General features: G+C 33.6%; 1 protein-coding gene across 1 annotated transcript in view; it reads right to left on the bottom strand.

Annotated features, from left to right (window-relative positions):
* Window positions 1-9,519: 9,519 nt before the first annotated feature.
* LOC123664918 (alpha-2C adrenergic receptor-like) overlaps window positions 9,520-17,914 on the bottom strand; it is a 100,292-nt gene continuing 91,897 nt past the window's right edge. Inside the window, exon 2 of the mRNA XM_045599287.1 lies at window positions 9,520-9,711. Coding sequence (XP_045455243.1) covers window positions 9,520-9,711 — 192 coding nt within the window. The remainder of the gene's footprint in view (window positions 9,712-17,914) is intronic.

The following is a 17,914-nucleotide window of genomic DNA, read 5'->3' as shown; positions in this document are numbered from 1 at the left end:
ATGATAAACTCAAAAGCTTAATGGCTGATTATAAAAATTATTTTACTAAAATAATGCTATATTACCACTGAGCAAACAATCGAGCCCTTGTAACCCACGCAGGTGATGTAATAAGTAGTACGGACGGGAAGCTATAGATTAATAAAATTAATTATTAGTCGTTGGTAACTTTTTTTATACAACTAGGTCGACAAACAAGCGTACGGCTCACCTGATGGTAAGCAATTATTGTAGCTTATAGACGCCTGCAACACTAGAGCATCGCAAGCGTGTTTTCGACCCTATCCCTGACCCTCTCCACGAGCTCTGGCCACCTTATTTGCCACAGGAACACAACACAGGTTGAAAGCAGTAATATTTAGCTGCGATCTGGAGATTTTGAGAACGATATGTCCTGCTGTGCCCTCAATAATAAACTCATGTTTATTATCGTTTGTAAGTAATATTAGTGGGTGAATTATATCTAACATCAATTCCGGTTCCGAAACCAGTACTGCGGTTTCACTCTCTTATTTATTGACCAATTGGGATGAATTTACAACGATTGTATTGTACTTTATTTACGCATGATTGCCTTTAGTGTTGTTCGATTAATGAGCTGTTTTGAATTTCAATTAGATCGTGTAAGATTGTTTGATATGTTCTGTTTGTGTATGTTATGTATGATGTTTTAAGGTCTATCTTTAACTATGTTAATATTATTAAACTGAAAACTTACAGTAACGATCTTGTGTAATTGTGCGTGTGCCGTGTCGTCAGTGCCTAAACACCGACAGTCGCGGGTTTGATTCCCGCTTGGAGTGGATATTTGTGGTTACACAAATATTCATTTCCGGTCTGATTATTAATATTTGTGGGTTCCCCCACCGTGCCTCGGAGAGCACTTTAAGCTGTCGGTCCCAGTTTTATCATGTACGCGCATTGGAGCAGCGTGGTGGATTAAACTCTTATCCTTCTCCTACATGGGAAAAGAGGCCTTTGCCCAGTAGTGGGATATTACAGGCTAAAGCGTATGATTTATACTATTCAACGTGCTAAGTTTTTTTTTCTTTTTCATCCAAAACCTCTGCAAAAACTCCCTCATACGTCACTATTTGTTCTTTTAAATATAGGTCAGGTCAGAAGTTAATTTGATGACATTCTTAACCTCTTGGAACTTTTCCTTTGTCCATCATTAACTTCTAACTTTTTCGTAACTTTACATATAAATCTAGGCAGTCTTGGCACTTAGACCTTTTATAGACGTTTTTATTGATCCCATCGAACTTTTTATCGGTATGTAACGTGTAAAAAAATATTACAAAAAAAACTTCGAGCTATTTTATTGCACGTTTGAAATTACATAAGAAAAATACCAACTTTATAACTTTAAAAAAGTGCAAAGCCAGCCGTGCTACTTGTTGGATTAAAAGACGTAGCTCAGGTTTTAATCACTATATATTTAAATAATAGAAAAATTAACAGTAATACGCCGGCCGCTAGATGTAACAGATTATAGAGAGAGACGAGTATTTATTAAAGCGCACAGATTGCACAAATAGGCGTGAAATTCAAATAAAGAACATTATGTTCAACACTACTAATAGTGGTTGGTGTCTTACAAACAACATACAAAAATAGAGAAAATATTGAAAAAATAAACAATATTATGTACAAAAATATAGACACATTTGTTTAAAAGAATTAGGTTTTAGTTGACGTAATTATTAAGTTTAAAAAGCACTTTGGAATCGTCCTATAAAAGAAATATTGAATAAATATGAGGCTATTAGAGGCTCCGGAATGTACACATGTTTAATAAATATACATAGAAATAATACACGTATAAATAAATACAAATATTACACCTAGACTGAGACGGGAAACGAACACAAAACCCCCGGAGCAAAAAGCAGGCCCAGTACAAACTGTGACAAAGGTCTAAGCAATTACGGTAATCCCGAAAGCCTGAGATACATACATTGCTAGCATGTTTAAGACCCCAATCCGTCTGTTGATACAGCGCAATGACTGACATAATACATAAGACATTAATTTACCTACCTTAGAAATAGCCTACTAGGTGAATGATAAAAAAAATCCAGTAGGATATCTTGACAAATAAAAGTAGGGAAAAGCAAAACTAGCGAAGGTTTTACTGGAGTAAAAGGAATTTTATTTTCTCATTATTGAAAGACTAGCTGTCTCCTGCGGTTTTACACGCGTTAATTTGAGGAATGCATTATTTTAGAACAAAGTTACCTTACATAAGGTTGTGACTAGTTAACCTTAAAGATAGACATATGCTATCGCGGACATTTTTTACCACTTTAACCGTTTATGCAGCGCACGCAACGGAAGCTCTCAAACCAGATTTTATCCCGTTTTCGTAATATATCTTATGAAAATTCAGTTCCTATTGGTCGTAACGTGATTTTATGTAGTCTATAGCCTTCATCGGTAAATAGGTAATAGGGTTATAGGTCTTGTTCTTAGTAAATCTTCTTGCACTGTTTGCCTCGCTATATAAAACGCTTACTCATGACCATGGGTTGACTGGAAGAAATCTCTTTCAGAGATAAGTCCACCTTTGCCATAAACATTTAATTTTAAAACATTAATATTATGTTGTTTTTACATGTATTTTTTGAGTGCAATAAAGTATATAATAGGTTATCCAACATAACAAGAATTTTTTCAATTCGAATCCTTAACTCTTGAGATTAGCGAACAAACAAACAAACCAGCTTTATAATACTAGTACAGAATCGTCACGCAATACCATTATATAACAGCTGTCATTTGATTTCCGTTTCATTATTAACGACTATTGATTTCCTGGCGTTTCTTCTATCAAAGGAATTTTAATTTGACCCCGCGGCGTTATTAACCAGACAGATTGGCTAAAGTAATCGACTAACTGGAATTTTATTGCCTTTAGACTTTTAAACTTTTAAAGATTCTGCGGCGCAAACTCTTTTTAGGGTCCCGTACCCTTGGGATTCCAAAACTTATTACCGAGGTTCCCGTTTTCATCTATTTGCTAGAGAGATTAACTTTAGAAAACAGTAGTGAGTAAATTCATACAACCGTGATACTATAAAATGCATTTCCGATACTTTTAAGTATTTTTTTAATAAGTATGTATGCAATGCATGCATCTATGTCAATAGTGAGCAAACACTTTTTCTCCATAAAGTAATCCATAGTGACACAGCAGAGGATTAGAACTTAATCCACTACGGTACTTGACTGCAGGTCGACAGGTGTTTTCTTACCATATAGTAAGGATCATAATCAAAGTGTCTATGATTACAACCGGGTGGAAAGATCTATGATTCAACTAGACTATAAACATTCATCTAGATTAGATTTGAATATATACAAATATCTGTCCTAAGCAGAAATTAAATTCCTGACCACTGGTCTAGGAAATATTTATTATACCACTAGCTGTGCCCCTATAGCATTCCTTGGTATTTAGAACCAGTGATTAGTTCCAGATAACGAACAAACAAACTTTCTGTTCTATAGTATTAGTAAGGATTACACCAAAAAATTTGTAGAATTAATTACTCGGCTCATGAATCAATAATCAGTCATAAATAAAAACTTAATTTAACAAATTAAAATTACATACGTTTTAATTAATTAATTATAACTAGCCCCTTGGCGCAGTTTGTAGTGCAGTTTGCCCTGCTTTCTGTGCCGAGGGTTGCGGGTTCGATTCCCGCCTAAATCTGGGTGTAATATTTGTGTTTATATATTTATATATGTATTATTTGTATGTATATTTATCAAAAAAAATAGTTATAATAGTCGGATATAACCTTTAACACAAGCATTAAGTTGCTTATCATAGATGACCGTGTGTGTATGTTATAAAATATTAAATATTATTTAAAAAAATCTTTAAATGTTAAGCTATCCCCGATTCGGAATACATATTCTACAGAGAAGATTCGGAAAGAAACCCCGCAGTTACTATTTAAAAATAGAGCTTTATTTTATAACTAGGTGTGTCCGCGACTTTGTCCGCGATGAATTCAACAAAATAATTATTATTCAGTTCGCAGAGATATAAAATTTAAAAAAAAAAACTTAAATAATAGCAGCCAATGTAACTTCTTATTACATCAGCTATCTGCTAGTGAAAGTCCCGTCATAATCGGTCCAGCCGTTTTGGAAAATATATATTAGTTAGTTAATTTAAATGCATGAAATGCTTATCCTTGAAATACTTTAGTCCGTCTTTTAAAAGGTAACCAATTAGTAAATTAATTATCCGTATTTCGGAATTTCAGTTCTTAAGCAAATAATAACATTTGCTATAAAATATTTCTGAAGTTCGAATTGACTTTTGCTCATTAATTTAGTTTAATTAAATCGTTAATTTTGTTTTGTTTTTAATGACAGTTTGTCAACAGTAAATAGTAAGAAACGTTAATTATCTATAATAATCAACATCAAAAAGAATTTGATGAATAAAAAAGTTAAACTATAAGTCGAATATGAAGGAAAACTTGAAAGGAAAATTGGCGGTTATAGAGACTGTCGAGAAAAGTGAAAACTTAGAACATTTAGTCTGAAAATTTGAAATTTCATAATGATTTACAATTAAACAATTTAAATAATAACCAAACAAAAACACTGTTTCAACAATGCACATTATATACACATTGAACTTTTCACTAAATCCATTCAATTCACTTATAAGATATACACAGCACTACACACAATACGTCAGCTGTATAGCTACCGATATACTGCTATAAGCATGTCGGTGACGCGAAGACACGAGATTTCTTCGCCAATCCAAAAAACCCTACGCGCACAGCACACGGCCGCTGCGCGTAAGACATGAGCATGTCGGTGACGTGAATCCATAAGATTTTCGCCTACCAAAAAGTGCCCGACGCAGCTAAAGAAACTTTCACTTCCAAAATCCAAAAAATTACTCCATAGAAATAACCACTGATTGACATCAGTTGCGATTCTTTGGGTGTTTGACTTATTTATAAAAGTGAGCCCAAAGATAAATTACTAAGACAATCGGTGGCAGTTCATCACAAATGCTTTACACTCATGGACTGTCTACGTTTAGTCATTATGTACCAATTTATTTAATTCTCTTATGAGTTATTCCTGTTTATTATTATAGTAATAAAGCTTTTTTTCAATTGCTTTTTGCGGAAACACGATTGTATCATCATTTCAGCCTATCACAGTCCACTACTGGACATAGGCCTCCACAAACACGAGCCAAAAAAGGCGTGAACTCATGTGTTTTGCCCATAGTCACCACGCTGCGCAGGCAGGTTGGTGACCGCAGAGCTGGCTTTGTCGCACCGAAGACGCTGCTACCCGTCCTCGGCCTATGTATTTCAAAGCCAGCAGTTGGATGGTCATCCCGCCATCGGTGATTTATATATATATATATATCAATCTTTAAGTTTAAACCAAAGTTTATTTAGCAAATCCCTGAAGTAATTTTTTTTACTATTTCCACGTTCATGATTAAAAACTTGACATTAGTTTAGTAAAATCATGCTATATGTCATTTTCACATTTTTTTTTGTTAATGTTATTAATATTTTCTTTAGTAATAATTTATTTTTCTTTAATGATTTCTAAAATGGTTCATAATTAATGGTTTTGTTTTGTAAGCTGAACAAAAAAATTGAATGTTATGCATGCTAGTTATTGATATATTAAAGACCTTACTGTATGATGTGTTTATATCCATGTGAAAATACGTATATTGTAAGTATGCTTAGATAAATTAATAAATAAATATGGCAATATTTATATCATCTTAACGCATCTGTCCGACTTATAATTATTTATTTATTAGTGACCCGCCCCGGTTTCGTACGGGTACAATGATGGTACTAAATATAATATAAAATAAATATTTGCGATGTAAGTGCAAAAAAAAATGTGTTTATTTACGAAATCACATTAGAAATTTTTAAAAATATCAGTTTTATCTACTATATTATGCATGTATTATACATATAACCCTTCCCCTGAAATGACTATTTATTAAACCGTATCAAAATCCGTTGCGTAGTTTTAAAGATATAAGCATACAAACGGCGGGAAGTGACTACATATAAGGCTAAGCGCGCACTGGCGGCCAGGCCACAGCGGCCAGTATTGCGACCAGGCCGCAAGTGTCGCGACCAGCCGCAAGCGTCGCTCCCAAGCCATAGCCCATAACGATATAATTTGAACACTCTGTAAACAGTAAAACATTTATCCGCGGCGACCAGTGCGCGCACACTAGCGCACGATCGTACAATTCTTCGAATCTCGATGGCGCTCTATGATACGATGTACATACATTTCGCTGCAGGCCGCCAGTGCGCGCTTAGGCTAAGAGTCGTGTAATATTTTTTTTTTCTTTCCTTGATATAGATAGATAAGTTTTGTGTACCTGCATTATTATAACTGAGGTAGTGGACAGCAGCAAATTTCCTGCTCAAAATATGGAGCAGCTCCACTGGGATACATAATACTGTTTTCAAACAGTGTTGTGTTCCTGTTGGTGAGTAAGGTGATCTGAGCTCCTGGGGGGAATTGGGGATAGGGTCGGCGATGAGCTTGCGATGCTTGTAGAGACGCAAGCGTTTATAAACTATAGCAATCACTTACTATCGGGTGAGCCATACGCTTGTTTGCCGACCTAGTTACATAAAATAATTGTGTAAAAAACACCGACTTCAATTGTATCGACAAGTAATACAACGTAGGTAGACGAAAAAATGGTCAAGTAAATACGCATTATGAAAGATTACTCCAAAAGTTGATGATAAACATCGACATCATCATAATCGGTACACCCAGTAAAAAGTTATGCGGATTTTCGAGAGTTTCCCTCGATATATCTGGGATCCCATCATTAGATCCTGGTTTCGTTATCATGGTACCACACCAGGGCTATTTCCTTTCCAACAAGAAAGAATTATCAAAACCGATTCATAAACGACCAAGTTATCCCCGAACATACCTAATACATACATAATATATACAGTCGAATTGAGTAACTCCTTTTTTTGAATTCGGTTAATAACGTTTGGGTAAGTGGGGGTGTTATTGTATATCAAAATATAGACAGTAACACCATCAGTATTGTGTTGTCAAACTATTATATTTATGTAAGAATACATCTAATAAAGTATGTAATTCATTCGCACATTTCTGACCAAAAGCGTTGTTTCATTAACAAAACGATATGATATAAAAACAATTTTCTCAAATTTAATACATCATAGTAATTTAATTATTAACACTTCGAGGATAAATAGTACCATTTCTTCCAAATCCGTTCAATTTTATTTATTTATGTTATTTAACAATTTTTTTATACTTACAAAATTATATACATAAAATATTCATCATGGAGATTCACGTATAATGGGTGTGCTTGTGCAATTTTGATTTTATTTTTTATTTTATTTATGAAGAAAACATACAGCTTATAATTACACATATGATTCTTACAAACTAGAAAATTCATAAGCCAATTAAGTTTTCACTTATTACTTCTGACAAATATTAATTGGTCAAACTTTAAAATTATACAAACAATACAAACTTAGTTTTTTTTTTAACACAACATTATATACGATGCAAGAATTACAGTAACAGTATTTTGTGACAATCACAGTTCATTTAATTAATTTAATTGATTGATGACAGTTTTAAATATATTAGGTTTTAAGTGAAAAATGTCTAGCATATTATAATTATTATTATACAGTCTGCAGGCCCTAACGACAAATCGATTCAAAGCATAATTGGTTCTGCAGAATGGAATAGCAAATGTGTAAGTTCGGTTTGATCGCGGATTATATTTAGGACAATTGAAGGATATTTCATTTAATAAATATGGTGAATCGATTTGGTTATTTAAAATCTTATACAGAAAAATGATATCACGGTGTTCACGCCGAGCTTCAAGGGCTATTAATGTTCTAGGCGGAGATGTCTTAAGCTTATATTTGAGTAGCTTACAGAATTTATCTTGAATACTTTGAAGCATATGCTTATATTTGTCATATTGCGGATTCCATGTAACAGAAGCATATTCTAGATGATCTTGATCTTGATACACATTTCATCCATTTATTATTAATAGAAATTCGAATTATAATTTTTAATAAATCCCTCGCTTTTGCACCACAAATCGTTCGCGTAATCCAATTTACTTTGTAACTGACTTAGACGTATATACGCATTAGGGCAATTTTGTTCCCGAAAATAAATTACGTCAAAATCGTTGCCCCTTACACGCCATTTGAAATAAAATGTATTTTTTTTTAAATATTTTCTCTAAACTAAGTGAGAAGTTGGAGAACGCAATTTCTCATTTTCGCAAAATTTACGATTTCATTTCAAACGTACGTGCTTACACTTAAGTGCGGTAATGAATCAGCTCGTTATATATAGACATTTAAGAATCTTATTTGAAATATTTTAAATCTAATCTCTAAGCTTATAAGATTGCCGGTGTAGGCTGGATGAGGATCGCGGAAAACCGGGATGTCTGGCACGAACCTGAGTAGGCCTATATCCAGCAGTGGACTGCAATAGACTTAACTGACTGACTGACTGACTGACTCTAAACTTATTTATTTTATTTATATATTGATAAAATAAATTTATCGAAATGATGATCAATTACGACCACCAAATCAAAGTTAAACAAACACGCGCATATCTAGATATATATAGCTGATGGCGATAGCCTATAACTTCCTTCTATCAACTAGCTAGACTAGCTGCATAAGTAGCCGTTGCTTAAATAAATAATATCAAGCACAGTTATATTAAATACAGAAATACAAACAAAACATATTCTAGTTTGTCGAAATTCGATGAGAACCCACAAAGGTTTTTGAATTTATTAAATTTTTCGGTGCAAACGAATATTTTAAATTATGTATAAATTTTAATATAAACCAAAATAAATCAGATTTATTAATTTATTTTAACATTAATCCGTGTACGGTAATTGGTTTTGTGTAATCCTTAATGTGGATTCGAATGACTGTTTTTACTTGTACCTACTAACAATGGAGTGGTTTACTAATATTTTTATATACTAAGGCTTGTTATTCAATACGGTTAGGTACCTATTAATTGAGAGGTTGTGTAATTACGATCAAAACTTATCGTAATAACTGTACAATAACTTTGACCATGGCATTAGTAATTTGTTGTTTCTATGTGTTAAATTAGTGCGCAGTTAAATACTATGATTTTGTGTTTTAATTTTTGCAAACGAAATACGACGTAGGCATTAAGCCTTAATATAAAAAATATGATAATTTTTTTTTAAATTTGATTCCTTGGATAGAGGAAAAAAGTTTTTATATCGTTTTAGTATGAATATGAGAATGAATTTGATTCTGAATTTTATCCCTAATTAAGTAAAATGTATATGATGACATGTCGAAAAATTGCCTTAAACGTTTGCCAAAATTTATAAAACCTACATCAATATTGATACTGTTGAACTAATTATATTCAGAGTTAGAAAAAATGATATTGCATACCTAAATTATATTTGAAAGGTCTTACCTTGCATTGTGGGAACTGCTCGGGCGGTCTCGTGACCCTCCAGCCCAGTAAGGGTGGAATGCAGACCAGCGCGCTCATGAGCCAGACCGCGGCTATCATAAGTGCCGCGCGCGCTGGCGTTCTCTTCTTGAGGTAATCCACAGCCTGGAACAATATACAAATTATATTAATTAAAATACGAATTTATATAATGGGCATTTTAAATAAATTTTATTAATAAATATTTTGAACGTAAACACATCGTCGTGTGTTCCAAAGCTAAGTAACTTAATATTAGCTTGTGTTACAGTTATCAGCTGACTTTGTAGACTGGCTGATGTTGTAGCTAATATTTTTTTCTATAAATGTCATCATTACAGCCTGTACAGTCCACTACTGGACATAGGCCTCCACAAGTTTACGCCAAAAATAGCGTGAACTCATGTATTTTGCCCATAGTCACCACGCTGGGCAGGCGGGTTGGTGACCGCAGGGCTGGCTTTGTCGCACCGAAGACGCTGCTGCCCGTCTTCGGCCTGTATATTTCAAAGTCAGCAGTTGGATGGTTATCCCGCCATCGGTCGGCTTTTCAAATTCCAAGGTGGTAGCGGAACTATGTTATCCCTTAGTCGCCTCTTACGACACCCACGGGAAGAGAGGGTGTGGCTATATTCTTTAGTACCGTAGCCATACAGTATAAATATCTATAAATGTAAGTATATATAAATATAAATATTAGACAGAGTCAACCACAACCCCTGGAGCAAAAAGCAAGGCAACTACTAACTGCGCCTAGTCCGGTTAAGTTTAAGTTAATTACTGAACATTTCAACTTCCATTAGATCCCATTTTTAAACGACTTCCAAAAAAGGAGAAAGTTTTCAATTTGATTGTATTTTTGAAGTAAAACTTTTTTACGAACGCTTGACTTGGGTAGCAAGCTGGTGAATGTGTATGGAATTGGTCGTCTGCGTTGGTGGGTGCTCGTTTGTTGTAGTATTTAAACTCGATATCAACAGTAATACAATTAAATGAGCAAGTATAAATAAGATACATAAACGTGTGTCAATCAATCGTCAACGAGAATGAAGTGAGCGGGTCGCCGCAGCGGACGCGTCCGATGAACCAGTCGACGTATGCAAATGTGTGTGTGACACACACTTGCAAGGCGTTAACAGAATGCGTGTCAAGGTCATTACGTAAAGTGTGATCGGGTGAGGTGAACGGAACAAGAGAGACAGGTGGGAGCACACATTTTCTTTCTCTCTTTCTCTCCTAGCCAGTTACGTTTCGTATATCTAAAATACAATGCAGAAATATTGTGCAGAAGTTTTACTTCAATCGCGTGGTCTAGGCACCTCTATAGTATCTTTAAAATCAATAGTACTAATTAATAAAGATAGAATGAGGTATTTTAACTCCTAATCATAAATGACACGAACAAAAACATTAAATCTTTATTAGGATGAAAATAAAAATGACAATCACTAAAATTCCTCCCATTCACAGTAATTCAGCAGAAAATCTCTACTGTTATGTAAATGTTAGTGCGTTTATTTGTTTGGCCTTCTACACGCCTTGGCGCCACAAGCATCGTGAGTTGGCATACATTTGTGGTGATGGTCAAGTCTTTTTATACCGATCATAGTATATTTTATATAAATTATGTATAAGTTACTTTAAGTGGGCTTCTTTGAGCACTTTTGGTATCGTCACTTAGGCATTAATTTTAATTACGAATTTTCTAATGAGAATCCAGCAGAAAACACAAAAGAGACTTTTCTAAAATAAATTCTGTCAATTTTTTAATAAAATACATATAAATGCAAAGCCCTGTCAGGAAGTCAACAAGTAATTTCCGAGATAATTAGTAACTTAAAAATAGTCTTAACATTGTATATGTTAAGTTTTTTTCATACCCTCAGAACAATTCCATTCCTACGATACATACTCGTAGGTATAGAATGGTATGAAAGGTTTAAATGTGACCATACCTACTTCCTTCCATCACAATTCAATCTGTAACATCTCACAGTTGGGCATAGGCCTCTTTCTCCATATTGGAGAAAGTTCAGAGCTTAATAACCTCGCTGCTCCACTGGCGAATACATTTCCTACTATGAGTAACGATCGCTATCGGGTGTATATGACAACAGCCGGCACCGACGGCTTACATGCTCTCCGAGGCATGGTAGGAAGACCAGTAAGGACAGACACCCAAACCGAAATTAAATATTTGTACAAATGATAATAATATTTGTAAAAATTTCCGAATCGGTGGTTGCTTCACTTTTACAAAAATAATAATTTGTTTTTAAAGTTTTAATTTGTAAAATGACCATTCGAACGTGCTCTTGGAGCCTACTTGAATAAAGCTATTTTTGATTTTGATTTTGTAAAAATCCATCCCGAGCGAGAATCAACAACAACTACACCAGAGCGGTTATTTTACTTCATTATATATTTTATAATAATATATAAAAAAATACCTACATAAAATTCAAAAATATAATTCCAAATATAATTTAATATTAATATGATCGGAATGCAAATCCATTATGAGCCCGAGACAAAATATAAACCCATTAAAACGATATTTCATCGCATCGTTAAATGTTCTTAAGATCTGTGCCAAACTGATCCGTTTTATGTTTCAAGATAATGCACCTCGGATTCACGGCGCATACAATCGTAAACAGAGCGAGCAACACGTAATAAATGTTGCTGAGCTGAGATCTGTTGCAGCGTGAGTCTGAGCGCACATTGTAAGTTTCTTTTAGGAGTTAACTCCTTAAAAAACGATATAAGGCTACGAAACAAATATGGGGAGTGAAATATTATGGAAAACTAACGCTAGCGTTTTATCGCGAAACGTTTTCTTGCGAGAAAGCGATAAATATACTTTAAAATATCACGGTAATATTTCTTGAGGTACTACTATAGTCGCAAGTTGGACCTGCATAATGAGACTCTCATTACTCATTACAGCCTATACAGTCCACTGCTGGACATAGGCCTCCAAAAGTTTACGCCAAAAATAACGTGAATTGAAGTTTATTTCTTGAGTAACACTGTAGGTGTAAGAGCTGTAGTATGGAAAAAAATTATAGAAAGTGAAATCGTGTGAAACTCTCTCGCTCGCTCTTTCTAAGTCTTACAAAAAAGAGACAAATATAAAATATCAAAGTAATATTTTGTAAGGAGTGAACTATTTTCACGTATCTGGGCTGACACAGACAATTGCTTTCTATCAAAACATTTGAAGAAATTTTCACATTTCACATTTATTTTTTCAAGAAATAGAGTTATAAATAATTGATCAACTGAAAATTCTCGTTATATTTAGTTACTAATAGAAAAATCCTATAATGTGCGCTTAAATCGTGACGCTGTTTATACTTTGGATGAGCAGAATTTGAAAAGCAAGCTTAGTTCTCAAAAAACTTTTACAAATCGGAATCGAACAAGATTTCTTGTTCAATATACTAAAAGTATCACTGCAACAATGTATTGAACGTGTAGGAGCGTATTTATCATAACATGATTTACGGGTACCATATTTATCTAATATCATAAGGAATTTGCTGTTTGTTTGATCTTAACAATCACGAGCGAAATATATACTGGAATACAAATAGAATTCGATATTATATATGTATGTTTATAAATACACATGAGGAAGTATGAACCGTATGTTTTATTAAATGAATAGTTATGCTCCTCGGTTTCAGATGCGTTGATTTTAGGAAAAATAATCTACATGTTTCCACGGTAAATAGGCTATCCAAGAAAAAAAATAGTTTCAATCAATTCAAACCCGTAGTCCCCGAGATTAGCGCGCTTAAACAAACCAACTTTCAACTTATAATAATTACAATTTATTAGTATTAATACCTCGATTACTTTTATTTGGTTTTTATTAAATATCATTGTTATTTATTCGATTTCTACAAAATTCATTTACTTTAAACTATTTGTACAAAAATGTATTTCTAAAAAAATGTATTAGACAAATATTTTTGTGTAATAATCTCAAAACTCAGAAAATACAGATTAGATTTTAAAGACCATAATTGAAAAACACTTTTTACTAAATAACACAATATAGTATCACATTAAAGCAATCAAAATAAACAAAGGTAAAACAGCAAAAGATTTCATGTGTTTTAGAAACTCTGAACGCTACAGACAGCTAATTTAACTGAGGCAAGGCAGGAAATGTCCTGCTCAAATCTGGAGCAGTCCGACTGGGGAACCGAAGATCATTGCTAAAGAATACCGCTTTGTGTTCCTAAGGTGAGTAAGGTGACCAGAGCTCCTGGGGGGGGGGGGGTCAGCAATGAGTTTACGATGTTTCTGATACTGTAAGTGTGTTGTACACTTGTTTGCCGACCTAGTTGTATAAAAAGAAGCTTAGTCAGAAGTAAGAAAAACACCTCTCTCATAAAAATCTTTCGCGCGACAAAACTCGAGAACTTCAATTGAAATATAAAAGGCATGATAATATTAATATCCACACGCCCTCTTTCGCGATATCGAATTGTTTGTTATGATTTATAGCTAGTACAAGTGATGCCTATCTTAGAGACGTCAGAGGCAGACGCGACGAGCGAGATTTACTGGATGTGTCTTGAGTATGTTTTTATATTATAATACAATTTATTATTTTAATTTTTATTACGATTATATGCGTAAGAGCATGTGTATGTATGTGCTCTGTGTTTACATAGTAATTATTGATCACACTGTAACGTATTTAGAGATTGATGTTGCGGTTAGCTTTTTGAAACCGATAATCGTTTCGATGTTTTTATCGACCTCCAAAAAGGAGGAGGTTCTCAGTGCGACTGGTTTTCTTATGAATGTGTTACCCCGGAACTTTTGACTGGGTGGACCGATTTGGATAAAAAAAAAAATTAATCAAAAGGTGGTGCGTGTCATATAGCCCCATTTAAATTTAATTGAGATCTAACAAGTACTTTTCGAGCTATATCTAATAATTCTTATTTGCTTGACTATTTTTTCGTCGACTTACTTTGTATTGTACCGCAAAACTTTTCTTTGGGTATACCGTTTTTGATGACTTTTATTTTAATTAAAAGCTGATCTTGTCTTATAATGTCATTAAAATTTGATTGAGATATAATGAGTAATTTTTGCTAATGCATATTTATGTGACGGTGCGTACGCGTCGTTACCGCGACGCCATCTATTGGAATTCAGAAAAACTACTTCGTTTCGGACTATCGATGAAATAATGTTACGCGGTCAGATCTACTATAACGTGGTGAGCTATATTATCCACTAGTGGGGAAGAGCAGTTTATTATTTATAAATAATTTTGATGATTCTTATTTTATTCGAAAGCTGGTGCTTTTTTTGGTCTCATTTAAATTTGATCAAGATCTGAGAGCTACTATTTGACTAATCTTTGATAACACGGATTTACTTGACTATTTTGCCTCTACTTACATCGTATTACTTGTCGATATAATTAAAGTCAGTTTTATTATCGTCTGCGAGCAAACTTAATTATAATAATAGTAATTAGTGGTCATTAAAACTATCAATCAATGAATCAATCATTAGTGTTAAAATTTTGACAGACTGTTATATAGTTAACATTATATAGTGTTTTGTGTGAGTTATTTTAATTTTTATTTTTTTATTTTTTATTTTTTTATTTTTTTCAATATCATAGTATATGTGTATCTGTAACATAATTATATACACATATTATATTCCGTGAAAACAGCTCGTACCTACTTACTGATATGTGAATGAATGACGCGAAAATCTAAGATAGATTTTTTATAGTATTTTTTGAGAACAAAGCCGTTATAACAAAATTATAAATATATGAAAAGATGAACAACTTTGTAAATTAAATTTATACTTACTAAAGTATAACAATGTTAACCGATAAAATAGCTCGTTAGAGAATTATGTTCGTACATAAATGTTAAACTTGTTATAAAAATTTATGTAAAAACTTCCATACCGTGAAAACCGTTATAAATCGTTATATTGCTGGAGCTACTTAGCGGTAAGAACGAAGATGGCCTAGTGGATAGAACATATAGGTTAGGTACTGGTCTTAAACCTAAAAGTTACCTGAATTTGCTCAATAATTCATATTGTGATGGAAGAAAAATATTACGAGAGAGTCTGTTTCAGAAAAAATGCCTTGTTTATAATATTTAGTGACAAATCTTGGTAGATTGAACGGTTACATTTTAACTGACTTCAAAACAGAGAGAGGTTGTGAATTTCACTTTATTTTATGCATGCAAACTCATATATTTTTACTAGGTGTATTAATTCTAGTAATTAAGTAAATTTACCTGACATTTTTTTTTAACAAATGAATAAAATAAAATAAATTTTATTGCTAACAAACACTGCTCACATAAGATAAAATTCAACAATATGCGATCCTAATAGTAAATTACAAAGCTATTTATAAATTACATCGTTTAGTCGACAGCCCGTTTGTAGCAAACGTATGATCCATGCTGTGTGGTTACGGCAGCAAAGAATATAGCCACCCCCTCTCTTCCCGTGGACGTCGTAAGAGGCGACTAAGGGATAACACAGTTCCACTACTACCTTGGAAGTTAAAAAACCGACCGATGGCGGGATAACCATCCAACTGCTGGCTTTGAAATACACAGGCCGAAGCACAGCGTCGTCGGTGCGACAAAGTCAGCTCTGCGGTCACCAACCCGCCTGCCCCGCGTGGTGACTATGGGTAAAACACATGAGTTTACGCCATTTTTGTCGTGAACTTGTGGAGGCCTATGTCCAGCAGTGGACTATGATAGGCTGAAATGATGATAATGATGATGATGATGATATTGTTAATGCTTAAACGAACTGTATTCAAACTTAATACTCCGGACAAATTACGCGATTTTTGGAGAGTATCATTGTAATTTTATGTAATTAAGATTTAAATAAATAAAAAAGTTACTTCGACTACGTTAATGAACTCATTATATTACTTGTCGATGTACATTGAACTCGTTTTTAATAAATATAATTAATAATTTACGTTCTCGTTCAGTCACGGTGCGAAGACTCATAAAGACAGCTTCTATTTTAAATGACTCCAATCACAGGAAATAAATACTCGTATAAATACAAATATATTACACCCTGCGCAAGATTCAAACACGGGATCGTAGGTGTTTTTTAACCGACTTCAAAATAGGGGGAGGTTCTCAATTTAAAAATATTCGTTATATCACCTCATAACTTTTTATTTAATGGACCGATTTCGATGTCTCTTTTTTAATCGAAAGGTGGTGCTTGTCATCTTCCATTTATATTTAATCGAGATTTGTATTAAGAAGGCGATGGTCAATGAAATATAACTCAATGGTGGACAGGTCGATGTATTAAAGACGGTTTTTTTTTTCGTTTGCGAGCAAACACATTTTTAGACCGATTCAAAGTAATTTGACCGAAGTATTAGATGTAATTTAAATCTAAGATTTCCAAGAATATAGCCACGCCCTCTCTTCCCGTGGGTGTCGTAAGAGGCGACTAAGGGATAACACAGTTCCACTAACAGCTTGGAACTTAAAAAGCCGACCGATGACGGTCTAATAATATAATAATAAAAGCCAGCAGTTGGTTGGTTATCCCACGATCAGTCGGCTTTATAAGTTCCAAGGTAGTAGTGGAACTGTGTTATCCCTTAGTCTCCTCTTACGACACCCACGGGAAGAGATGGGGTGGCTATACTCTTTACTGCCGTAGCCAGCAAAGAGAGATATATAGAATATTGAGACTGGCCGTAAGACTACTCACGTGTTACTTAAATGCAGAATGTTTGTTCTTGTTGGCTGTCCTAAATAAACAATTATATGTTTGTATCTTCATTTAATTTTCATTTAAATTTATAGCGAATTCAAGTTGAAGACAGTTACGTGAGTTTAGAAGTTAATTCTCAAGGCTGTTACCACTTCACACATTTTACTGCGCGTTTCAAAACCATATAAACTATTTTAGTGAGCGCATAAATTCCGAATGCTGTTAGTTTTGTAAAGTTTTACTCGATTTTGAATAAAAAACGTACATGGTTGTATTTCAAGTGATAAAATGTGTTGCAGGGTTTATGGTTTTTATGCCCCTATGAAACAATATACGAGTATGTCTGATTTTATGAATAAAAATAAAAATAATCGTTATTTTCCTTTTGACAGTTATAAAATTATCATATGAAAATGATTATAAAATTTTTAAAATTTTATTTTTGTCATTTATACTGTGAGTCTGTGACGCCCATACTAATGTCATTTGTTTTTGTACATCTTTCATTTTATGTTATTGTTTTGTTGTTTCTTTTAATGGTCTACAATAA

This window comes from Melitaea cinxia, chromosome 23, assembly GCF_905220565.1.
Source record: "Melitaea cinxia chromosome 23, ilMelCinx1.1, whole genome shotgun sequence".
Taxonomy (NCBI): domain Eukaryota; kingdom Metazoa; phylum Arthropoda; class Insecta; order Lepidoptera; family Nymphalidae; genus Melitaea; species Melitaea cinxia.
The sequence above is the reverse complement of the archived record's forward strand: the minus strand, read 5'-3'. Positions and strand labels throughout refer to the sequence as shown.